Genomic DNA, 23,852 nt, shown 5'->3' on the forward strand with positions numbered 1-23,852 from the left:
AGCTGGTGGGTTGTCTTTGATCCATACCGTGGACTGTGATAACAATAGCGTCCTCACTAATAACCCTTTATGCTTGTGGAGCTGTCGCATTTCAGAGTGCCTGAAGCAAGAGGTGTGGGATTCCTGATAGGAATGAACCCAGTTCCCTCACCAGATCCCCAAATGCCCTATTAGGTCAGTCGGGAGGGTGAATGCTCCATTGTACAGACAAGGAAACTGAGGCTCTGTTGTCGGAGGAGTCCTTGTCTCCTTGCCGGGGAGTGGGTGAGCCAGGACACAAATGCTGCAAAGTCCCCTCTTCGCCTGCAGGATACCTGTCCAGAGACACCTGTTCCCCCGTCAGTCCATCTGGCTTCTCCCTGCTCCCTTAAAGCCCCACCTCCTCTGAGCAGCCTGTTCCATTCCTGGCTTCCCTGCACAAGCGTCTTCTTTCTCTGACCTTCTTCACTTGGCTAGGAAGTCCAGGATGGCTTTTTTCAGTCAACAGCTCATCTCTCAACCCAACCGGGAGCTTCTGGAGGTTGAGGAGTGGGGACCAGTCTAGATGTTTGCGTAGAGCTGGGCTTGTTGAAGGTCCTCGATCCTTGTCTGTTGATCTAGCATTTGATTTGGCAGGATCGGGCCTGTACCTATTAAAATACAGTCTGGGCTGTGCCAACCCCCATGATGGGTTGGGCAGAAGTGCCTGAGAAGGAGCCCACCACCACTTGGGGGAGCCCTCGCGTCTGTGCTTGCTAAGGTGGCCATGTGGTGCCTGGGAAGGGCGGTCAACACTGGTGCAGTCTCCTTGTAGGATGGTGGGGCAGGAGACCATTTCGTGTCACGTTGCATTGGTCTGAAGGTATAACTAGGTCCCTGGACCCCATTCCCCATCATTGGAGAATTCCCCAAGTCCTGTGGTCGACCTGTCTGACCAGTGACTGACCAGTCCTTGCAGGGGAGACAAAAACAGACACGCGGCTTTATCCATGGACAAATCTCAGCACTTTATTGGTCCCTTGGCAGGGAGAAGGGTGCATTGCCCCAAGATCGTCAGCCGGTTGGGTGGGGTAGCTGGGGCATGTGTTGTCTATCCAGATAGTAGAATATACAGCACTGATTTTGCAGAAACAGGAAGGGAAGCAATAAGTTAAAAGCCACATAAGTTATGAAAAAATAATATATATACTTTCTATATCTTGTATCCCCACTGAGGATTTGCCCCCTTGGAAACCAATAAATAGGCAGAGAAAAAGCAGCAGCAGTACCCTTTGGGGACTCCATGGATGTGTACATGTCTGAGTCCCTCCCCTCTGAGTCAGTGGCCCTTCAGCGCCCCCCACAGGCCTGAAGGACCTTGAGCCTAGGAGGGGCCAAGGCCTGGGGCCACCAAGTCCTGGAAAATGAGATGAATGAATGGAAGACGGGCTAGAAGAGGAGGTGAGGCAAGGGGCAGGTAGGGAGAAGAGAGGGAAGGAGAGAAAGCGGCTTGTGGATGGGGAGGCTGGAGCTGCCCCAAAGGCGAGAGCCAAGAGGAGGAAACGGGAGCCCTCCTCTGAGCCCCACATCTTTGTGTTGGATGCAGAATTTCTCTTTGGTTGTCAGGGGCTCCCCAGCCTGATCTCAAGGGCTCAGAAGCTCCCAGATCCGCCTGGACCGTGCCTTCTTCATGGCCCTGCCTGGGCAGGGGAGTGGGCATGGAGGGAGGAGAGGCGGAGGGGGAAGACAAGAAGGAGCTCTAACCAGCAGGTGTGAGGTGTTCCTGGGCTCCGCAGTGACGCAAAGGAGGGGAGGGCCAGGCTGTGTGGCCTTATGGAGAGAACAGAGGCCCTGAGACGTGGGATTCATGGGAAGTGGGCCTGGGTTTCATGGTGGGGGTGGAGTGGGCTAGGGTCTTCAGGGCCTGGTGTGCCAAAGCCAGGTTTCAAGCTGGGAAACACCTGGGCGGGGGTGCAGAGCTCAGATCTCAAGGAGGGTGGTGAACCCCAGGATGGCAGGGAGGAGAAGGGAGGGTCTGATTCTCCAGCCTGGTCTCAGGCTGCCATCCGGCCTTCCCCCCAGGGAGTTCATCATGGCAAGAATAGCTTCTGGAGAAGGTGCTGGGAGCTGGCCGGGAAGCCTGGCCAATTCTGACTGTGACCTGCTGGGAGGGACCCACAGGAGAGGGAAGGGACACAGGTGTCTGGGCTGATCTCAAAGGTCCAGGCTCAGGTTCCAAACACCCAGGGAGGCTCCCCCTCACTCCCTAATACTGTCAGGTCTCTGGGGAGCCCAGGTGGTCAGGAAAGACAGGGGCACTCTGCACCCAGCCTCCCCAGGAACTCCAGATACAGGGAGGGTGCCCAAGCGGTCCCCATCAGCCACTGGTCCACGGCTGGCCGGGGCTGGGTGAGCGAAGGCACCAGCCTCAGTCCCGGGGCAGAGGCAAGGCAAGGCTTGAGATATGAGTTTAGGCAAGGGTTGGGCAAAGGGTCAAAGGGACCTTGGTGGGAGCCCTCTGTTGGGGGAGGAGCCTCAGAGGATCGGGGAGGTGGAGATGAAACGGACCCCCAGTTCCAGTTTACCCAGTGGGGAAAACCTCTGGCCAGAAGGTGGGAAGAGTGGGACTGTGAGATATTGGTATGGAGCGGAGTGGCTCCGAATAGCTGGTGACAGTCCTGTCCCATCCCTGGCAACCCACAAAACAGCAGTCACCCTTTGAACACTCCTCCTCTCAGTTCAGGGTCAGGTGTGCCTCCCCTCCCAACCTAGAGGCTGAAAACTGCTTTCTTGAGTCCGGCGAGCGTCCCTCTTGCTGCAGCGGAGGCACCTGGGGCTCCTGGTCCAGCTGCCTTACTCTGAGGCCTCGGACTCTTGTGAGAGGAACTTCTCCAACATTTCGGTGATTTGGATCACGGCGCCTTTGCTGTGCTGCTTTTTCCGGGAGGGGGCGCTCGAGAGGCGGGACTTGGAGGCAGCTACAGGGGAAACAAGGGGTGGGGCAGGGAAGGGGCTGGAGGTTTGAGCCACTTAAAATGATGCCTTTAGGGTCCTGATCCCCGCACCCCGTCCCCCGCCCCGCCGTGGGCGCTTGGGGCAAGGAGACTCACCGGTTCTCGATCTGGACTGCACGGTGCTGACCATGGCGGCTGAAGGCAGGTCCATCCTGGGGAGGCAAGACATGGTAGGATGTGAAGGGAGCCTGCGGCTTAAGCTCCCCTGGGATTGGGGGCCTGGGGACTGGCCGGTGCAGGGCAGCTCTTGATTGTCACTCCCAGCCCTGGGCTGCCCTGCTGTGTGACCCTGGCTAGCCAGCTTGTCCTCTCTGGGCCTCTGTCCCATCTCTCCTGCGTAAATGGCTAACATTTACTGAGCACTCAAGGCTCAGTTTGTAAGAGCCTTGAGTCCAGTTTGCAAGAGGCCAAGGTCCCAGCTTGTAAGAGGCTGAGCCAGGACATGAACCCAGGGTTCACAGCATCATGCTGGAGAGGAAGGCTGACTTTGTGTGGGCTGGTCCTCCATTCCTCCTTCTCCCCCAGCCCCACCCTGCTGGCCCCGCCCCCTCACCGGCTCTCCTCGCCCTCCACCAGCTTGCGGTAGGTGGCGATCTCGATGTCCAGGGCCAGCTTGGTGTTCATGAGCTCCTGGTACTCGCGCAGCTGCCGAGCCATGTCCTTCTTGGCCTGCTGCAGGGCCTCCTCCAGCTGGGCCAGCTTGGCCTTGGCATCCTGGAAGGCCAGCTCGCCCTGCTCCTCAGCTGCCTTGATGTTCTCCTCCAGGCTCAGGCACTGTAGCCAGGAGGGCAGAGGAAGGGGCCCGTGAGCAGGGGTGGGAGGGAGAGAGCAGGCCAGGACTCACCTCTGTCGTTGGTGGGGTGTGTGTGGGGAGGGAGGGCTAAGCAGCGGCCCTCCTGGGTGTGGTAATGGGTGGCATTGCAGCAAGAGGAGTTTAGTTAGACCTAAGGTGACAATTTCCAAAGGCCACCAAAGAGGGAGGTACCACAAGCCTGCACAGGAGCTGGTCACAGCTGTCCCCACAGGGCAGCACCTGCTCAGAAGGCTCATCCTGGCTGGAAGCTGGGGCTTAGGCCTCCACTCCCTTCTCTCCGTGCGGTTGGCTGGAGGCCTGGGAGGGAGGCCGTGGGCTCTGGGTGTGTGTGGTGGGGGGCTCCCTAACATGGCAGTGTATAGAGCATGTTTACACGCAGAGCTCATGTAATCCCCATAGCCATCTCAGGAGGACAGGTGAGGAAACTGAGGCACAGAGATGCTAAGTGACCTGCCCAGGGTCACTGGGTCAGGTCTTGCATGTGCTCAGCATGGGTGAGTGTGTGTGTAAGAGTGTGCGTCCCGGTGCTCCGCCCTGCTCCACCCCCAGGTGGTCCTCCAGACACTCACGTGGCTCTTGATGGAGAGGATCTGGGATCGAAGCTTCTGGATGTGCACATTGAGGTCAGCGATCTCGCTACGGCTGCTCTGGAGGCTGTTGGCATACTCGGCAGAGCAGGCGGCCCGCTCCTCCAGCTGGAGGGAGTGGACGAGGTGGCAGTGAGGCGCGGCTCCCTGTGTCCCTCTCATCCCCCAGCTCCCTCTCCTCTGCTGCCCACCACCCCCAGGCCAGCCTCCCCCTCAGTGCCCCTCTCCTGCCCCCACCACGTGTCTCTGGATGGCTTCCTCCTGGCTGCCCTAGACTGAGCCCGCACCTGGCCTGGTGTTGCTGGGTGGCAGTACCATGTGAGCTTCTGGAAGGCACAGACTGTGAGCTTTCCCCGCCCCCGCCACCCCTCAGCTGGCACACTGCTGGGCTCTCACATTCTCTGTCCCTGCCTGCAAACCCTCCGCCGTGGTCTCGGCCCCCCTGTGCTTCCACATCCCCTCTCAGAGTCTCAGCCCACGAGCTGCAGGTGACTGCAGCCATCACTAGCGCGGCCCCTCCTGTCCTGGCTGCCTCTCCGCCCTGCGCAGTCTGCCCGAACCTGGCTCCGGGAGTACGCCTCGGCCTCCTCCAGGCTGCGGGCCGCGATGGCGTCGTACTGGACCTTCACCTCCTCCACGATACCACTCAGGTCGATGTGGCAGCGGCTGTCCATGCCCACGGTCACCGACACATCCTTCACTTGGGCTGCCAGGTCCTTCAGCTCCTGGCCGGGCACAGAGGTGGGGGGCTCAGGTCTGGTGGGGGGCCACCAGGACCCGCAGCCACGCACAGTCCCCGGGGCGAGCAGACAGCAGGCTACTCCCTGTCCCCATGGAGCGATGGTCAGATGCCTCCCTGCTCTGACTCCTGGGAAGCAGCTCCTACCCTTGGTTGGCCTCCCCTTCTGAGCGGAGGGGCAGTGAGGGACTCCCGGCTCCAGAGGCTCACCCTGCAAGCCTGATTCCTTTGCAGTTTCCCCTCTGTCTACACTGTTGCCCAGCCCTGGCTGATGGGGAAAACGCCCAGGGTGTCTGGGGCCTCAGGGAGTCTGGCCCCTCTGCTCATCGTTCCTCACACTGTGGCTCAGTGGTGTGCGCCTCAGCCTCCTCCACTGGCCGGGGGCTCCCTGAGGGCCTGGCGCAGACATGTTCATCTCAGCCCCCACATCTCGCAAGGGAGCATCTGGGTTTGTTGAATAGATGTTGGAATGCAAGCCCATGAATGATGAGGGGCTGGAGTGGGGCTGGGGGCCGACAGGCTGCACTCCCCACTCCCGCCAGAGGCTGTGGCGACCTCAGGGTCACCCAGGAGACTCACGGCTCCCGCCCCCTCCCCAACTAGCTGAGGGGCTTGCTGGCAACAGCAACAGGATTTCGTCTCAGTGTTTTCATCTTCTCCCTGTCCTTTAAGATCCCTCCTTTTACCCTACTCTCTCTCCTCTTCTCTGCTTAGAAAATGCAAATCCATGTCCTCAGAGACCCCTGGAAGTGGCAAACCTCCCATTTCCCTGGGGGCTCATTGCAGGCCAGCCTGTGTGCTCAGTGCTCCCCGGGCATCCTCACATCTCCGTGGTGCAGTGTTAGCCCGGATTACAGAGAGGAAGGGAACTGAGCACAGAGAAGTTAGGGAAACAGCCATGAGTGCAGAGCCGGACTCAGAGCCCTTGGCTGCTCCGGTAAAGCTCCCTTCCAGGGGCGGAGACAGGAGCTGAAGCCTCTGCCTGGCCTCTTATCACACCTGTGGCCCGGCAGCTTTCTGGCCTGAATGCTCGGTGGTGTGCAGAGGCAGGTGGGGATGGGGGTCTTCATAAGCGGCCACAAAGTGTCACCTCTCAAGCCCTGGGCAGCTTCCCCTGCAAGTGCTGAACAGCAACCTGGGCCTGGTGGGGCAGTGTGAGCAGGAGGAGCAAGGGGGCGAGGCAGAGGTCCCAGGGTCAGCGTTGTACAGAGTCAGGCAGAGGAGCCTTGGAGAGGTGGGGGGCAGGCGCCCAGGGAGGTGTGGGTGGGGCTTGCCTGGGGGAGGCGAGGCACAGATGGCGGTTACTCCTACTGGCATTCACAGGCCACCCTTGACCCTAGCTTCAGTCTTCAAATTTTGGTTAGTGTTCCCATTTTTCTGACTGCCTCATGGGTGTGTGTGTATATATATTTTTCTTGTTTGAATCAGGATCCAAACAAGGTCCGTACATTGCACTTGGTCCATGTGTCTCCAAGTCTCTCTTACTTTATAGATACCACCCCCGCCCCATCTTTATTTTTTTTTCCTTATTGAAAACACCAGGTTGCTCGCCTTGTGGCGTCCCCACAGCCCGGATTAGACTGACTGCATCGTGTGCTGGCATTTACCGTGCTCCTCTGCCTCCTGCATTTCCTGAAAACTGGCACGTGGATCTGGGGGCCTGCTCAGATCCAGATTCGGTTTTTGGCTCATGATGGCATTCTGCCCTTGGTCCCTGACTTGGGCCCCCTCCTGACCCTCCATCTGTCTTTCTGCTCAGAGACGGTGTGGTGGAGCCTCTGAGTCTGTTCCTGCACAGCCTGGTCCTGCTGACCAGCAGCTCTCGTGGCCGTAGACTGGAGGGTCTGGTGGGTCGGCTGGAGCCACATGGGTGGCTGGAGCCCTGCTGGCGAAGGCTGCCACTCCCCTGTCTGCTCGCTGACCGGCCCCGCCCACTAGCACCCCTGGTGACAAGGATCAGCTCCTGGAAAAGGAGCTTAGGCAATGGTGGGCATCCTGAAGTCCCTCTGGGGGCACCCTGTCTCTGCCCTGGAGCCGGCAGGACCCTGAGCCTAGGGGCTAGCTGCCCCTTAGAGGTCTCTTGAGGAGGGGTTTTGGTTGATCTTCAAATGAACTTAACAGAGATCTCTGGGCAAAGCAGGAGGAGGCCTGACTGGTGCCAGAATACGTGGATGGGCCCACAGACTCATCCCCACCTCTGTTGCCCCCGGTCACCATCAGAGATGGATGCTGCCCACATGGAAACCACAGCCTGGCCAGCGCCTGGCTGAGGACAGTCTCAGAGACGTGGCTCTGGGGGTTCCTTGGCCACATCTTGTGGGGGTCACTGGGCACGGGAGTTCCAGATAAAGCCCTGCAGTGGCACTTCTAAGCCAGGCCTTAGTTGGCATTTGTCACGGGCCAGGAAAGGGCCAGGACACCGTGAGAACGCTCTGCACGAGGGCTTCCTCATCAGGGTAAAAGGACTGGTGAGACATGGCTGATGGAGCAGCTCAGATCCTCTCTTGACAGAGGCAGGCTGACGTGTACGTGGTAAACAAGCAGGAAACGGAGGGTTCAGAACACTTGCAGACCTGTTCAGACACGTCAGCCCTGCGGGCTGCAGAGGGTATAACAATGCTGGCTTGTGTGGTGTGGCAGTGCCACCGTGGGATGGGCCCCTAGAGGGGCTGTGCACCTGGGAGCCAGAGCAGAGGAGACTGCCCTGCGTGTGACCACCCTTGTCACGGTCCCCAGGTCAGTCACTGAGTGGGTAACTTAATGCCGCCCAATAGAACGTCATGCTTAATGGCACTGGTCTAATACCACCACCTCCTATTAGCTGGGTGATCCTGGCCCAGTTTTTTTTTTTTTTTTTGAGGAAGATTAGCCCTGAGCTAACATCTGCTGCCAATCCTCCTCTTTTTGCTGAGGAAGACTGGCCCTGAGCTAACATCCGTGCGTATCTTCCTCTACTTTATATGTGGGACGCCTACCACAGCATGGCTTGGCAAGTGGTGCCATGTCCGCACCCGGGATCCGAACCGGCGAAGCCCCAGCTGCTGAAGCGGAACGTGCAAACTTAACTGCTGCACCACTAGGCTGGCCCCCCTGGCCCAGTTTTTAAACCTATCTGAGCCCTGGTTTTGTCATCTGTAAAATGGGTATAATTATAAAAGTGACAACAGCTGACATTTACTAATACTTACCATGTGCCACCCACTGTTCTGAGTGTTTTCATACATTAACAAAATAAATCCGCACAAAAGGCCAGTGAGCTGGGCACTGTTATTCTCCCCATTTTACAGATAGGGAAATTGAAGCAAAGAGGGAGAAAAGAACCTGCTCCAGTTCACGTAATTACTAAGCCAGGATTCAGATCCAAGCTGCTCCCTTAATCTCTTAAAGTCTGTGCTCCCTTAGCCATTATCCTTACTTCGCAGGGTTGTCGTGAAGATTAAAGGAGGCTACATTGAGAAAGCACGCAGCACAGAGCCTAGAACATAGTAGGTACTCAGTGAACTACCATCAATGTAACTGGTGGAGCTGACCGAGCCGGGACGAAGCGTCCAGGGCCAGAGCAGCCCGTCCCTGGAGCAGCCACCCTGGCACCATGCAGGCGGGCGCCAAAGCGGCTTAGACACACCAGGTCCCCTCTTCAGGGATGGGCATCTGAGGAGGAGCGCCCGGCTGCAGGGGGTTGTCAGCAGACTCCGCAGCTAATCTCCCTGGAACCAGAGTCTATGGGTGGGGCAGGCGGTGTTCCGGCTGGATGCAGCCGGGTCCCAAACGCACTCGGGAGCCGGAGTGCACCTTGGAAGCTGAGAGGGTCTGGGTCGCCTCAGGGTCCTCTCAGCAGCCTGTGTGCCTGGAGGTGGGGGGCAGCGGGTTGCCCGGGAGGCTGCAGGGTGGAGGTGAGGCCCTGAGCAGCCCATGGCCCAGGTTCCTGGGAAAGGCTCTTCAGAACTTATCCTGCTGTGTCTTGTGCGTGTGTGTCGTGTGTATGTGTGTGTGTGTGTGTGTGTGGGGAGTCTGTGGATGTGTTAGGGAGAGGGGAGGCCTGCTTTCTGGGACAGAGTGGGACTATCCAGCAATGCTTTCCTGATCTGGTGTCTGTTCCAAGGCTGAACCTGGCATGTCCACCCTGCTGGGGCCACTCGCGCCCCGCCCTGTTCTCCTTCCATCTGAGGTGGCCGTGGCTGGCACCGTCCTTTGCTTGCACCTGCTCTGCCCGCTGCGGTGGCCACTAGCATATGTGACAGTGAGCCCTTGAAAGGCCGCTAGTCAGAACTGAGCTCTATGTGTACAAAACACAGTAGATTTTGACTTAGTGTGAGAAAAAGAATGTAAACCAGCCCATTAATGTTTTATATTGATTACATGTTGAATAGTCATCTTTTGGACGTATTGGGCTAAACAAAATATATTATTAAAATTAATTTTTTCTGTTTCCTTTCCTTTTTTGTTAAAAAAAATGTGGCTGGTAGAAAACTTAAAATTACATATGCAGCTCACGTTATCTTTGTGCTCGCTTAGAGACCACTGGTGTGGGGATCTTTTTTGCAAAGGGTCAGTGTCGCCCACCCATGGCATGTCGCTCAGCCCATGGCAGTCGGTGCATGGGGAGAAATGCAAACCTCACATCCCCAAACCAACTTGCCCCCTTGCTGCCTCCAGAAGTAAGAAGAGCTCTAATGTGCTGAGCGCCCGCTGTCCGCTGCAGAACCCTTCTCCACAGCGATCCTATAACAGCACCAGCCGCATCCTTCACCCCCTCTGCATGCATCGCCCCTGCCCTTTACGGCGCCCCCCCCCACCCCGGCCCCCCAGGGCTGCTCATCACACTTTGAATAAGGTCCAACCCCACCTCAGGGCCAGAGGCTCCTGCCCGCTCTGCCCTCACCACAGCTGCTTCTTTCTCTCCCTTTCCTCACCAGACGTGCTCCTGCTGGGTGCCTTGTAGAGTTCTTCCTGCCCCCTCCATTCCCCACTGGCGGACCTCCCATTGTGGGCCTCGGTGTGCTGGCCCCGCCTCTGACACTTCCTGCCCTCGGGGCCTGAAGCGTTCCATCCAGCACTGCTGCGTCCTCTGCTTTCTTTGCATCTCAGCACTTGCACCCTCCAAAACGATCTTGTTCAGACACTTACTTGCTTGTTCCCTGTCCCCTCTTGGCTAAGCTGTCCCCTCCCGAGAACAGGCACTGGCCCGCCCAGCTTGACCGGGTAGGCACGCAGTCAGCATTCATTAAATGAATGAATGAATGAATGAATGAATGGATTTAATCCTCATCACCACCCTACGAGCCTGGTACTATGACTCTCCCCATTTTACAGAGGAGGAAACTGAGGCACAGAGAGGAGAAATAACTTGCCCAAAGTCACAGAAATGGTAAAAAAAGGTAGAGTCAGAATTGGGGTCTGAGGGCTGCAAAGTCTGAATGGAATCTGCAGCCCTGGATTGGGGAAGGGGCCGAGAAGTTTGGCAGGTGTGCCTCGAGCAATGCCCAGGTATATCGCTGGTCATGCCCGGCCCTCCTCCATCAGGTCTCCACACCTGCAGGGCCTCCGACCTGCCTTAGAGCTTGGCTCCGGGCTGGCGGAGCTGTGGGGAGCAGAGCGGAGCGCAGATTCTGCCACACTGGCCCTGCTGCTGTCCGCCTGGGCGCTCCAGCCCACAGCGGGTTTGGGCAGAGGAACCCTAGCCCACTTTTCTAGCCAATCAGTGGGCACGCTGCCCTGGTCAGGCCCACAGGCTTGGCCTGGCTGTGGAGGGCTCTGCCAGGGACAGGCGGCTTTTCCGTCCGGGTGGCTGATCTGGGTGGTCTGCCCGGGAGGGCTGCCTCCCCGCTGTGCCCAAGGGCAGTGATACTCCCTCTGTCATGCTGCCTCCTATGTCCACAAACAGGCCTCAGGCCCATGGAAGCCCTGCTGGGGGCTGAGCCCTCGGCAGGAGCGTGGCCCATGTGCAGCCATGAGGCCCAAGCTGCCTCCTCGCGGGACAGGGCCATGAAGCTGTCCCCTAGGGCCATTTTAGCAGAACTTTGTGATGGCAGTGGTGACTCTGATGCCTGCTCTGACCCTGGCTGCACTGCCATCATTTGGCACCAGCAGTTTGCAGCACACAGGCCGCCATGCCCTGTCATCCCCAGGGCCGTCTGCTGGCCGCACTGTCCCCCCAGACTCAGCTGAGGACTTAGGGACAAGTGTGAATGTGCATGGAGGCTCCTCTGTCTGCATCTACTGGGTCATTTTTGTTCCATTAGAAGCTAGTATTGTCTGGGGACCAGAGGCTCCGACTACAGGTCTTCCCTGCCTTAGCCCCAAACGGGGAAGGTCAAAGTGCATGCCTATCAGAGCTGGAACTGTGGGCGCCTGCGGGAGGCTGCAGGGACCAGAGAGACATCAGTTCAATAGGAACGGCTGGTCAAGGCCCCCGTTCCCTCCTCTGAGGTCACCTCCCCACCTGCCCAGATGCTCCTGGTCCCCTGCATGCCTTCAGCACGCCACACACAAGAAGGCACAGGTTCCCCTGGGAACCTGCCCATGCTCCATGACATCAGTGACGAGGGGACGTGTCAGATGATTGACAGCAGCACAGGTTTAAGGGTTTAGGAAATTGTTACGTCTGTGGCTGGAACCAGGAGCGACCGCTGACGGTTCGATGCCCTTCCCTCCCCTGCGTCCCTCACCCGTGGACCAGTCAGCACTTGGCTCTGTGGGACGCTGGCCCGTCTCCTCACCTGCTCGTAGACGGTTTTCATCAGCTCCACGAAGCTCTGCAGGCCTTTTAACTTGGTCTCCAGTTCGGTCCGTCGAAGACACTCCGCATCCAGGTCCTGGGGATGGGAGTAGGGGTGAGTGAGGGCAGAGCGAGTGGAGGGGTCCCAGGGCAGGAGTGGCGTAGGAGGCACTTTGCTTCCTGGGTGAGATGGGGGTGACCTGGCTCGGAGCCTGGGAGAAGGAGCAGGGTGGGGACAGGTCTCTCTGTCTGTCTGTGGTCCTGGGACTCAAGCCTCTGGGGGCGTTGCTTGGGGATCCTGAGGGAAAGAGGGGGCAGGGTCCATGAGGAAGGAGCCCCTGGGGCAGGAGGACAAGCTACCTTCTTCAGCTGGACAAAGGTGAACTCCATGTCTGTGCGCTTGGAGATCTCCTCTTCATACCTGGGAGGAGCGGGGTAGAGGGGAGAGAGAGAGAGAGGGTGCCTGCTCAGCTGGATGTGGGGATGTGGTGGGGCTTGGGGTTTGGTTAACCCTCCTTGGGTGGGGCTCAGGGCCTCTGCTGTCCCATTTGATGCCTTGTGCCAATTAGAAAAGAGTGGCCCCTCCTTCAGGTGGGTGCAGCCCCTCATCCTCTCTGACACATCCCCTCTGATCCCATGACCCCCTAGTGCTGGCTCTGGGGAAGCAGGCAAATCTGCGCCCCATTCTCTCGTTCCTTCCTGATGATCAGCATCTCTAGGTGGCATCTGCCTCCTTCCTGGCTCCGCCCACAGTCACCTCCTCCAGGAAGCCTCTCTTGACTGTGCAGCTCTTGCACCCTGACTTTGCTCCCTCATTGTCTTCCTATCTCCTCCCATAAGTCTCAGTTCCAAACAAGCTGTGGCTTTGGTGGAGTCTGCTCTGAGCATCCCGCTCACGCATCCCCCTCTCCCACCTCCACCGGCCCCACAGCTCCCCTCTTCTCCCCTCTGCTTTGCTAGCTCATAGGACAACATTCCATCATGTTCCCTCCAGAGGGAGGACAGAAATGCGTGGATGTTGCAGTCAGACGGACCCACAGTGTGTATTTGGCAGGTAGCTCCACCCCTCCTTCCTCGGCTCCCTGTCTACCAGGGGTGGGCGTGTGCGTGTGTGCCTGTGTGTGTGCGTGTGCGTGCATGCGTGGGGGCTGACAAGGTCCTTGCCGATGCAACGACAGATGTACCCAACAAAGGTGGTTACCCTCCTTTCTCAGATTTGCCTCCTTACTCAAGTCCACCTTGTGTTTGGATCAAGGACACTGTGGCACGGGGGGGACAGGATCTCTGGATCCCTGACCTTACCCCCTCCCTCCAAACAAGACCTCTGTCCTGGCCCAGGGGTGGGTGTCTGCCAGCCGCACACGTCCCGCCCTCAGCCCTGCCTGCCCCAGACGATGCGGGGACTCCGTGGCTTCCTGTTTTCTTCCCTCCTCTCCAGGGAATGCCTGAATCACCCGTGGCTCTAATTACAGCCGCCCGCCTGCCCCAGCCCCTCACCTCACAGCAGGGGCAGCGTCACCCGTCGCCCACATCGGCTGGTTGGACCTGCCACCCTCAGGCCTTCTTTTCCACCAACCTCCCCGAGGAGCTGAGGGAACAGACCCCAGCGGGGCAAGAGCCACAGGGCACTTGGGTCTCTGAAACTCAGTGTGCCCAGTGCGCACACTCTCCCAGGCCACTGCAGTGGCTTCTGAGGGTCCACCAGGGGCTTTGAGGGTGCAGGTTGGGGGATGGGGCAGAGGGTGGGCCAGGGAAACTGTTCTGCAATCTGGGGTCTGCCAGAGTGAACAAAATGCCCAGGAAGCTTTACCTGCACCCTCTCCTGTGACTCTCAGAGCCTCCGGCTAGGGAGGTCCTGTTGGTCCCATTTCACAGATGGGGAAATGCAGGCTCAGAGAAGGGCTTGGAGGCAAGTGTGGGGTGTGGTTAAGCATGGGGCTCCAGAACTAGACGACCTGGGCTCAAATCCTGGCTCCTTGCTGCCTGGCCGTGTGACCTTGGAGAAGCTGCTTGCATGTGCCTCAGTCATGACAATAGTGATGTCATAAGGAAGTGAATACATGAAGTGCTTACGACAGTGCCTGGCACCCACTGCAGCTATTATCATTACTGCCCAACTCTGCTCTCTCCACCCCCAGGCGCTGGCCCTCATCCCCTCTGCCGTGGCCCCTGGTATTTCTGGAGAGAAATCGTGGGGAGCCTCACTGCAGAGAGAGTCAGCGGTTCTCTGTGAATCCTTTGCAAATCCTCAGGGCTGAGCTCAGGTGAGCAGGCTTCCCACTGGATCTGGGGGCCTCTGAGGACTTCGCTGCCCTGGGGACAGGGGCCTGGGGAGCCCCAAGCTAAGAAGCCCCTCATTGACTGGCCCTCCCAACACAAGCCTGGTGGTCCAGCCTCTCGCCTTCTCCTCTCCCCTCTGGAGAGCAGAGTTCTGCCTTCCTGGGGGCAGGACCTTAGTGAGAGCTCTGCAGTGGTGGCTCTCTGAGGTGCCAGACCTCCTCCTTACCCCTCAGTGACCTTCCCATCCTTCTGTGCAGCCTTCCCTCTGCCCCTTCTCATCCACTCTCCTGGATTTCAGCCCCAGTTCACCCCCTCAATCAGATGCTCTTGTGCAGTGAACAGCTTGCACAACTGTACACAGTGTTCCTGACTCACTTGCTATGTAGCCTTGGGCAAGTTGCTTCCCCTCGCTGGGCCTCTGCTTCATCCTTATAAAGAGAAGGGTCAGCTAGCTGGTTACAGCAGAGTTTTGGAGGTCTCCATCCCTCCAGAGGCTTAGGTGATGTCATCCCCGCTTCCACCCCCCAACCCCTGCCAGTCTGCCAGCTCCCAGCTCCCAGCTCCCATACCCGTCAGTCCTTTTCAGCTCATCACCCCCCAACTTGTTTATTTCTAGGAGTGAAGCTGATCTCATGGGCCCTGCGGAGGCAGGGCACACCCCTCCCTGTCAGGGCTTGGCCTGCTGTCTCCCGGCTCCTGGGGCCACCAGGCTCTGCAGAGCCAGGCTGCAGCTTCCCTGGCTCCGGCCTGCAGCCCCAGAAGCCCTTCAGCCTCACCTCCCCCGATTCCAGTGGGTTCCCTACCCTGGAAGGGAAGAGATGCCCTGAGCCTAAACAGCAAAATCAGGCAGCAGATCAAATGAGGGGCTGAGCCAGATTAAAACAACAAAGACTGTTTGCACAGAACTTCCAGTTACAGGGTGCTCCGTAGGGTGCTCTGGCGGGGCTTAGGGAGCAGGCTCACACCGTGGCGGGCTGAAGTTGGGGACAGGACTTATCAAGCATGGCTGTGTGACTCAGGACAAGCCCCTGCCCTCTCTGGGCCTGTGTTTCCTTCCCCGTAAAAGTAGGCTCCGAGGCCGCCATCCAGCTCTGCCATTCTCTGCTCCTTTGAAGGCCAGAGACCTACAAGGTCTCGTGAAATGAGTCACAGATTCTGGTGCACCTACACCATTCACCTTGTCACTGTCAGAGGTCAGATGTCACAATTGGGCAGCTCAGAAAGGGCAATCAGACTCCTTGTGTGTGTTTCCCAGGACCTAGGAGGGCAGGGCTGGGAGAGAGGTGGCCCCCAGGCCAGGGAGGGGCCCAGCCACAAGGTCCAGCCCAGGCCAGGGCTGCAGAGCATGCCTGTTGGCAGGAAAGTTCCAGCCAGATCCACAGATGAAGAAACAGGCTGCCAGAGGAGGGAGAGCATCTGTGTGACCATCTCCTCTGAGTGTGGCCTGAGCAGAGAGGTCACGTAGAGAGGTAGTGGGCAAGCTGAGCCACAGCCCAGGTCACTGGACACCTGACAGGCTGCCCCCACTCTCCAGCCAGGCCCAGCTGGCTGTTCCTGAGACTGAGGCCGCACCTTGGAGCGCAGGGCTTGGGGCTAGGCCCGCCACTGGAGGAGGAGAGGGGTCCAGCCATACTGTGTCCTCCCCTCGTCCTGGCTGGGGGCCTCTTGGCAAGGAGACCAGACCCGAGGAGGGGGCACAGAGACTCTCTGCTCCACCCAGTCTCCTGGTCGTCGAAACCCTGGCCACTGTCTGGTCAGAGAGTGTCACCTCTCCCTGAGCCACCCAAGTGCCTGGTCTGCCTTTCAGGACCGGCCAGTTCAGTTCAGCAAACCTGCGTCAAGGACCGCTGTGTGCCGTGTCAGGGACATCAGCCTTCCAGGGGATGGGAGAGTGGCGTTTATAACAGCCAGGCATCAGCCCACACCCTTCTCACTCCACACAGGAGGAAACTCAGGTTCGGATGGTAAACAACTTGCCCGAGGTCACAAAGCTAGTGAGAGGTGGGGGCAAGGAGTTGACCCCTCCCAGGCAATGCCCTTAACCACTTGGCTGTACTGCCTGCCAGCTGCTTGTCCCCCTGTCCACCTGCCCTGCTAAGCTGCGAAAGCATCTAGCAGTCTGGGGCTGTGTTTTCCTCATCTTGCTGATCCCAAGTTGGCTGCTGAGGTCAGGCAGGCCTTACCTATAGGGGACTGCTTCTTTACTCAAAGAAAACCCCCCATTTCTGTCCCCCGCCTGCATGCACCCCCTTCTCTTTCCAGCCCAACTGAGGTCAAAATCTCAGGCCACATCCACAGCAGGCGACCATCGGTTGCTCTGGCTGTGACAGTTTCCCATTGCCAGTAGGATGTGTGGATGAGAGCAAGCGTGTTTAAGGGCTGGAGAGGAGGGGATAGGGGCCAGGGCTGCAATGGTGCCCAGGGGCCAGCAAGCACGAGGCTTAGCTGTCAGGCAGCACCAGACTGACTTCATTTCACTGCATTCACTATATGGGGAGAGCTGTGGATTCACTACTGTATCTTCCCAATATTTAGAATACCAGCGGGCACATAGTAGGTCTTCAATAATGGTCTGGAGGAAAGAAACGTTCTTGAAAGAAGTTTCCTCTTCTCCGGGCTCGAGGGGTCCCCGTACCTCGCACCTGAGCGCTGGTTGGCCTCACCCTCCACCCCTGCCCACGGCCCCACGGGGCGCAGCCTACCGGATCCGAAACTCCTCGACCCGCTCGAGCATCTGCAGCAGGTTGGCCTCCAGCTGTCCCCGCTCCTGGCTCACTTTGCGCAGCCGCTCCTGCAGCCGGCCCTGGTACTCCTCGTAGAGGTGCCCCAGGTCGAAGGCAGCCGAGTCCTGGCCCTGTAGGAAGCGCCAGCGGGTCTCCAGCAGCTGGTTGCGCTGCTCCAGGGCCTGCACCTGGGGGAGCAGATGGGCTGCGGTGAGCGGGCCACCAGGGGGTCGGCCGGTCGCCCCCGCCAGGTCCTCCCTGGGGACAAGCAGCTCGTCTGCTCTGCTCATGCCCATCGGGACCTTCCTCAGTGCGCGCGCTGAGCGCATCTCCAATGGCGGATTGTTCAAAGGAAGATGGTGAGATAAGGAGGAGATCAGAGAGAGGTGGAGCCCGTTAGCCAAGGTTTCGAGGGGAGGAGCAGGCCAGCTAGAGGAGGGGAGGGGGAACGAGGGTGGAAGTGTGCCCTTCCACCCTCTCCGTGGAAGGAGAGGCTCTCCGTGCCTGCCTGGGGCTTGGGCGGGAGACCCCGGGGAACGTGAGGTACCAGAGGCACGTCTGCTGCCCCCATCCCCGCCCTTGACAAGCCTGGTTTCATCTTGTCTGGGAAACTCAGCGCGGTAGAGCCTGGAAAGGTCTTCCATGCTAATCCTGCCAACAACCGCGGACTCGCAGCTTCTGCCAGCCTCAGTTTCCCCAGCTAGATGTTGGGGATGATATCCCTGCCCTGCCCACCTCTGAGGGCTGTTGGGAGAAGAGCCTGGGCACGTGCTTTGGGATAGTAATGGCAGCAAAGGCTCGTGTGGCCCTCCTGTGTGCCAGGCCTGGTCGTACAGGCTTGACATTTGTAACTCCTTAAGTGGGTACAACCACCCGAGGAGGGGTTGTTATCAGCTGTGCTTTACAGATAAGGAGACAAGGCACAGAGAGGGTCAATAACTTGCCTAAGGTCACAGAATTAGCAAGTGGCAGAGCCAGGTGTGGAATCCAGGCTGTAGGGTTCAAAATCCTTTAACCACCGTGATGTATGCCTTCTGTCTGCTGCTGGGTCACCAAGGGTCCTGCGACCCACCTGCCCTTCCTGGGCTGGCTTCTGTCTCCAGCTAGGGCCAGTTCTGCCTTGAGGATAAAGACTGGGTTGGGGGCTCTGGGCTCAGCTGCTCCTCTCAGACTGCCTCCTTCACGCTCTCCCGCTCAGACTTCTACAGAGGCGTCCAAAGCCCACGGCTCACGCCCCAGCCACCGGCAGGCTGTCAGGGTCCCTCCTGAGTCCTCGCCTTCCCTCCAGCCAGTCCAGCCCAGCCAGCCTGGGGCTCCCCCTGCCTCTTCCCCACCCTGACTGTCCTCTCCAGGCTCTAGCCTCTCTCCTCTCCACCATCCCAGTCCCTCCCCGGAAGTGCTCCCAGCTCCCCTTCCACAGGATGAGGCCTCAGTTTATCTGCTCCTCCTCATCTGTCCTGACCCACCACTCTCCTTTCAGGCTGAGAACCATCTGCTCCCCTCTTACAGTCCCAACGCCCGTCCCGCCCCCTCCAGCAGGGGCCCAGGACAGAGTTCCACCAGTGAGGCAGAGGGGACGGCTGGGGCCTGGCTCCTGGACAGTGCAGGCTGTTGTCGTGAGGATGCTGTGCTAACTAGCCCAGTGATGTTCCTTGTGACCACTGGCAGGTAGCTGGGCCTCCTCCCCACCGCTGCTGGCACCAGCTCCCAGAATCGCAGCCTGAACGAGACAGAATCATGGCCAGGAGCCTTTCGGATCAGCTGGTCTGTCCCTTTCATTTACGGAGGAGGAGATGGGGGCCCAGAGCAGTCAAGAGACTTGTCCAGGGTCACATAGCAATTTGGTGGCCAAGCTTCCCAGACAGACCCATCTGATGGAGGCTACCCACTCTGGACCTTCATGGGCTCCCTGTTTCTCCTGAATTTGGTGCCAGGTGGGCCCTCCTCTCTCCCTGCCCTGCCCCCAGCCCCAGGTTTTCCTGAGATGCTCCGATGCCCTTGGGAAGTCCCGTTTGACATCCACAGCAGACAGCACCCGCAGGATTGTTGGACGATGCATTTGTGGGCTGTCGTTCCCCTGCTGGACTCCCACTCGGACTGGTAAGTTCCACTTGCAGCCGACCTTAAGCCTGCAATCGGCTGCAGTCGCAGACAAACAGGTTCAGTAGGGGTGGAAGTCAAGAGGGTTTCTGTCCTACTGGTGTTTGAGAGGGATCGTTGCGGGGGAAGGAATCTGCTTACCCCACCTTCCCTCCGTTTTGACAAGCGAAAGCCCCGTGTTTACACGGAGGGTGGGGTGAGAGGAGAGACGGGAGGCTGCGTCCTCCACCCAGGAGCAACAGAAAGCCCTTTCCATCAGGAAGTCCTTCCCCTCGTCCAGCCTCATTCCCCCATGCTTCAGCACTAGCCCGCTGGGAGATGGTTGCATTTGGCCAGCCAGGCCAGCCGGAGGGCCCTTTTGGTTGTGGGGGATTCGGGACAGCCCCCTCCCCCTGCTGCCCCTGGGGGAGTCGCTTGTTGTCTCAGCGGGTGGGGATGGAAAGTCATCCCCCACCCAGGATCTGGCCTGCGGAAGCCTCCTCCCTCTGGGAACAAAGGCCTGGGGAGGGCCCCTAATCCTGGGCCCTGTGAGGTGCCAGGTTCCCTGCCTCCACCCTGGCAGCAGCGGAGAGGTCACCTCTCCTTGCCCTGCTCCCCCTCCTGCTGACACCCACCCTCAGAGCACAGCGGCAGCCCCAGGAGGGGCCTCGGAGAGCTAGCCCCTGGTCTGCCTGCCTCCCGTGCTACAGATGAGCAAACTGAGATCCAGAACTCTCTGTGGCCCAGCTCTGCGGTACTCCTGGGCTGCCCAGCTCAAAAGCAGGCCCCCACCTGGGGAGAGAGGTGCTTTTTGTGTGGGAACCGAGCAGCCCAGGCTAGAGCTCCCGGTTGGGGTCCCTCCAGGGAGGGAGGCTGACGACCTTGGCGGCTTCAGGTCCGGAACCCATGGGCCCACAGTCCAGACAGGGAAGCTTAGAGGGCTGTGTGTGTGTGTGTGTGTGTGTAATCCACTGCCTTCAGCCAGAAGTTGGCTTTGCCCCCAGAGCTCAGGGTCTCTTCGTTGGGAAGGGCTGTCTGTGCCGTCCTGCGTGTGGGCAGGCCCATGCCTTCAGTGACTTCCAGAGGCCACACGGGCCTAGGGGAAGACACTATCGCATCCCCCTGCCTCCAGGCCTTTCACCACCCTCAGGCGTCCCTCTCTGCAGCCTCCTTAGGCTGACTGCTGGCTGTCCTTCCTCTTGTCCCACCTCCAGGCCCTCTGTCTGCATGTGAGAGTGAGAGGCCCAGCCGGCAGCCACTGAGGGATGTGGGCCCTGCCCTCTCCTTGCATCCCTCGGCCTCCTCTCCTCCTGCTGCTTCTGCTCACCCCGCTCCTCTCACAGCTGCAGCTGTACTAGGCTTCCACTGGCATGAGCTCAGGGCTACTCTCAGAGCAGGGAGGTGGAATCTGAAGCACAGAGAGGGTAAGTGCTTGCCCAAAGAAGCACAGCCTGCGAGTGGAAGAACACTGCTCCAGGGCCTGGGCCTACTCCTGGTGGTCTCTGCCTGACAACCCTCTTCCTTTTCCTCCTCGATGCTCTGATGTCTCTGCATGCCTCAGAGGGCCAGAAGGGGCTGTGGGGCTGGAGGGCCCCTGCGTGTCTCTTCTCTTTGCCTAGAGCCCCCACCCCTGGGCCCATACGTCTCTTTCCAGCCCGGTGCTGCATCCCTGTCCACGAAGCTCCTCCCCATCTCCTTCAGCAGGGCCCCTCCCTCCCTCTTCTGAGGCTCCTGCCTGGAAGGGGCTAACTAGGTTCCAGAGCTCCCTGGGCCGGGCCCATGTATGGTGTTTGTTGTTTAACAGAACACACATGGTACACGATAAGTCCTTTTCAAAAATTACCCTGTTGGATTCTGACAAACCCATTACACTTATATGTACTGAGGCACAGAGAGGTTAAATAATTTGCCTGAGATGACACAGCCAGTCGGAGGCAGATCCAGGATTCAAACCCAGTAATTCGGCTCCAGGTTTCACACTCTTAACCGCTGCCTGCGTCCACTGGGGTCCTTGCGGCCTTTACATGGAGGGCCGTGAGCTAACAGACATTCTGCGTAGAGTCGGTGGACCAGCTGGGGCTCCTCAGGCAGAGCCCTAGCGACCAGGGCCCCCAAGGGCTGGCACCCTGGGTCCCACCTTGAAGACCACCGTCTCAAGGCCAAGGCTTGAGAGTTGGGAGCTCCAGTTCTGCTAAAGACCATAGAGGGCATTGCCCTGGCCCCTGGGCACAAGACCCCGAGCCCTTGGGCCCCCTCCCTGTGCCTACACACCCTCCTGTCCCCATGGCGGAAGCACAGGGTGATATCAGCCCTGGCGTTCAGGGAGAAGAGCCACCCATCTGAGCCAAATGACACAGCTCACGAAGCATTCCTTTTAAGGGATTAAACCGGGCTTGGAGAGGTGGCGCTCTGCAGGGACCTGCCTCCCCAGGGCAGCGGGCTGTTCTTTAGGGCACACCGCCCAGCGTAGGGCCTCTGTGCAGCCGGCTGGGGCTGGGAGTGGGGATGCCCCACCTCAGTGCATGGTTATCCTCCAGCAGTCACTTCTCCTCCACACCCCCGACCCTGGGCCCCGCAGGTGTGGGTGCAGGATGGCAGTCTTGCCATGTGGGTGGGGTGGGGGGAGAAATGACTCCCAGAGACCATTGGCTTTGTGTCTCACAGACCTGGGTTCAAATCCCACCACCATACACTTTCTGGTCGTGTGACCTTGGGCAAGACACAACCTCTGGGACGCTCCTTCTCTGCAGAGCGGGGGAACCGCCACCGCGGAGCGTTGCTGCGTGGGCCAAATGTCTTATGAAGTTCCCACAGAGAGCCAGGCGCAGGCGGATGCTCAGGACGTGTCACTTCCTTCCCTCTGCCCCTCTCTGCCAGTGCCTGCCTCACAGGGGGCACTAGCAACGTGCAGAGGAACACAGAAGCAGGGAGTGCAAGGTGCAGACTGGGAGGTAGGGGTTCTGGTTTACGGGGGGGCAAGAGGGCTGAGTTTTTCCTATCTGTAAAATGGGCATAAAAATGACTTCTTTCGTAAAGTTGCTTAGGGAAATAGAGATAAACATGTAAAGCGTCCAGCACAGTGCCTGGTGCAGAGTAAGCAATAAGTAGCAGCAGCTGTTACTGTCATGCCTGTTCCTCTCGGGCAGGGCAGGAGGGAGCAGGGCTGGGAGGGCTGGGCAGGAGAGTTTCTTGGAGGAGGTGAGGAGGAGCAGGTTTGGGAGGTGGACAGGACTTCCTCAGAGCTCTTGAAGCCTGTGCCCAGGGGCAGAGATGGACGCCGGTGCCACATCAGCATGCTGGCTGTGGCAGTGGGGTCTAGGAATGCTGCGTGCCCGGGACTCACTCCTTGCGCTCAGGTGGGTGTGGGCAGGCCTGGCTGGCTGCCTGTTTCTGACTCGCAGCCTCCGTCCCCCGCATTCCTATCTGCTGAACTGCCACAGCTGCGTGCCCACTCTGCAGCCTTCTTTTGGGGGCCCCACAGGCCCCCTTGGCTCTGCCAGTGCCTCTGATCCCAGGAAGCTGGACAGGGCCAGAGGCCTGGACAGGAGGGTGGACCCTTGCGAGGTCATCTCCACTGTCCATCTGCCTCAGAGTAGGACTACAGACCACACCTGCACCATCCATTCCTATGGGGGGCATCCTCTTGGCCACACTCAGAGCTCCTCCCTAGTCCATGCCTGCGGGGAGGGGGACCCCCGACCTCACACATTATTATCCAGACATCCCTCAGAGGCCATCCTGGGGTCTCTTTCTTCCCCCATGCCAGGATGGCTCAGGGACTTCCCTCCCCATCTCTCTACCAACAACTGGCCTGCGAGTCAGCAATGCCAGCTCCCCATTGGCTGGAGGCAGGGGTGGGGCATGATGCTCGGGGGAAATACAGAATTCAGCCACCTGCCCAGGCCTGATGGTCCTTAGTTTTCAGGACTCCCCTCCCACTTCTGCTCACCTTGCTGATCAGGGAGGCAAATTTATCATTGAGGATCTTCATCTCTTCCTTCTCCTGGTTCTTCTGCTGCTGGATGGCTGGGTCCACCTTCAGGTCCAGGGGTACCAGCAGGCTGGGATTGATGGTCACCTTGGGGATGGTGCCAGCTGGCCAACAGCCTGTGAGGCTGCGGGAGCTGAAGCCTGGCCCGGGGGCCCTGCAGCTGCCCCATGCTGAGGTCTCAGGCCAGGGGCCACCTGCCGATGTCACCTCACAGCTGCTAGGGCTGCTGAAGCCAACAACGCAGGAGCGGCAGGCCATCATGGCCCCCGGGCCCGGGAGCAGGGAGGGCACAGGGATGAATGAGCGAGTCTTTGAAGTGTGGCGGCGGCTGGCTCCGGTCGCAGGCAGGACAGGCTGGGGACTGAGGAGCAAACACCTGTTGTACAGTGCTCATTACCTCCAGGAGGGCGGGACGCCTCCCAGCCCGACCAACCTGTTAGATGATGTGGCGTTCCCGCCCCTCCTCCGGCCCCACGCTCCCATCTCCTCCCAGGGACGGGATCTGCCCCGCAGAGGGGGTTGTTCGCAGGCCCCCACCTGAGCCGGGCCTGGCTCCAGGGCAGGGGGCAAGGCTGGGGTGGCTGGCCAGGTGGGGGGTGGGAGGCAGCAAGAGGAAGGGCAGATCTGACAAGGAAGGAGAGAGGAGAGAGAGCTGCTCTGACCGCAGAGCTCACTGCATACCTGAAGGCTGACGTATCTGGGCTCACATACTTCTGGAAAAGATGAGGCAAGCTCCCTGAGTGTGTCGGGCAGCTGACCTGGGCACAGTGCCAGCCCGACACTGGAAAACAGCACCTTTGTTATTTATTTTTCAGTTGCCCACGGGTCTCCCCTGCTTATCTTCTCCTCTTCCTTCCTTTATCTTCTTTAATCTTATCGTCTTCCTTCCTTCCTCCTTCTGTCCCCCCTTCCTTCCTTTGATCTGTCTTTTATTGAGCACCTCCTGTGC

General features: G+C 59.1%; 1 protein-coding gene across 5 annotated transcripts; it reads right to left on the reverse strand.

The window, feature by feature from the left end:
- Positions 1-961: 961 nt before the first annotated feature.
- Positions 962-23,769, reverse strand: KRT80 (keratin 80). 5 transcript variants are annotated; one of them, XM_070269194.1, is made up of 10 exons: positions 23,585-23,769; positions 22,862-23,264; positions 16,813-17,021; positions 12,191-12,251; positions 11,832-11,927; positions 4,934-5,098; positions 4,356-4,481; positions 3,526-3,746; positions 3,069-3,124; positions 962-2,936 (listed from the first exon to the last, which is right to left on the reverse strand). In XM_070269194.1, the coding sequence occupies exons 2-10, from the start codon at positions 23,162-23,164 to the stop codon at positions 2,812-2,814; spliced, it is 1,362 nt and encodes a 453-aa protein (XP_070125295.1). In that variant the 5' UTR covers positions 23,165-23,264; positions 23,585-23,769; the 3' UTR covers positions 962-2,811.
- Positions 23,770-23,852: the final 83 nt, after the last annotated feature.

This window comes from Equus caballus, chromosome 6 (genome assembly GCF_041296265.1).
Source record: "Equus caballus isolate H_3958 breed thoroughbred chromosome 6, TB-T2T, whole genome shotgun sequence".
Lineage (NCBI taxonomy): Eukaryota > Metazoa > Chordata > Mammalia > Perissodactyla > Equidae > Equus > Equus caballus.

Coding starts and splice junctions, on each gene's coding strand:
- KRT80 (XM_070269196.1), bottom strand. CDS start 23,386: ATGGGAGCGTGGGGCCGGAGGAGGGGCGGGAACGCCACATCATCTAAC. Junction 23,265..23,336: donor AACGCCACATCATCTAACAG/GTTGGTCGGGCT, acceptor TTTGCTCCTCAG/TCCCCAGCCTGTCCTGCCTG. Junction 4,482..4,933: donor AGGCGTACTCCCGGAGCCAG/GTTCGGGCAGAC, acceptor CACTCCCTCCAG/CTGGAGGAGCGGGCCGCCTG.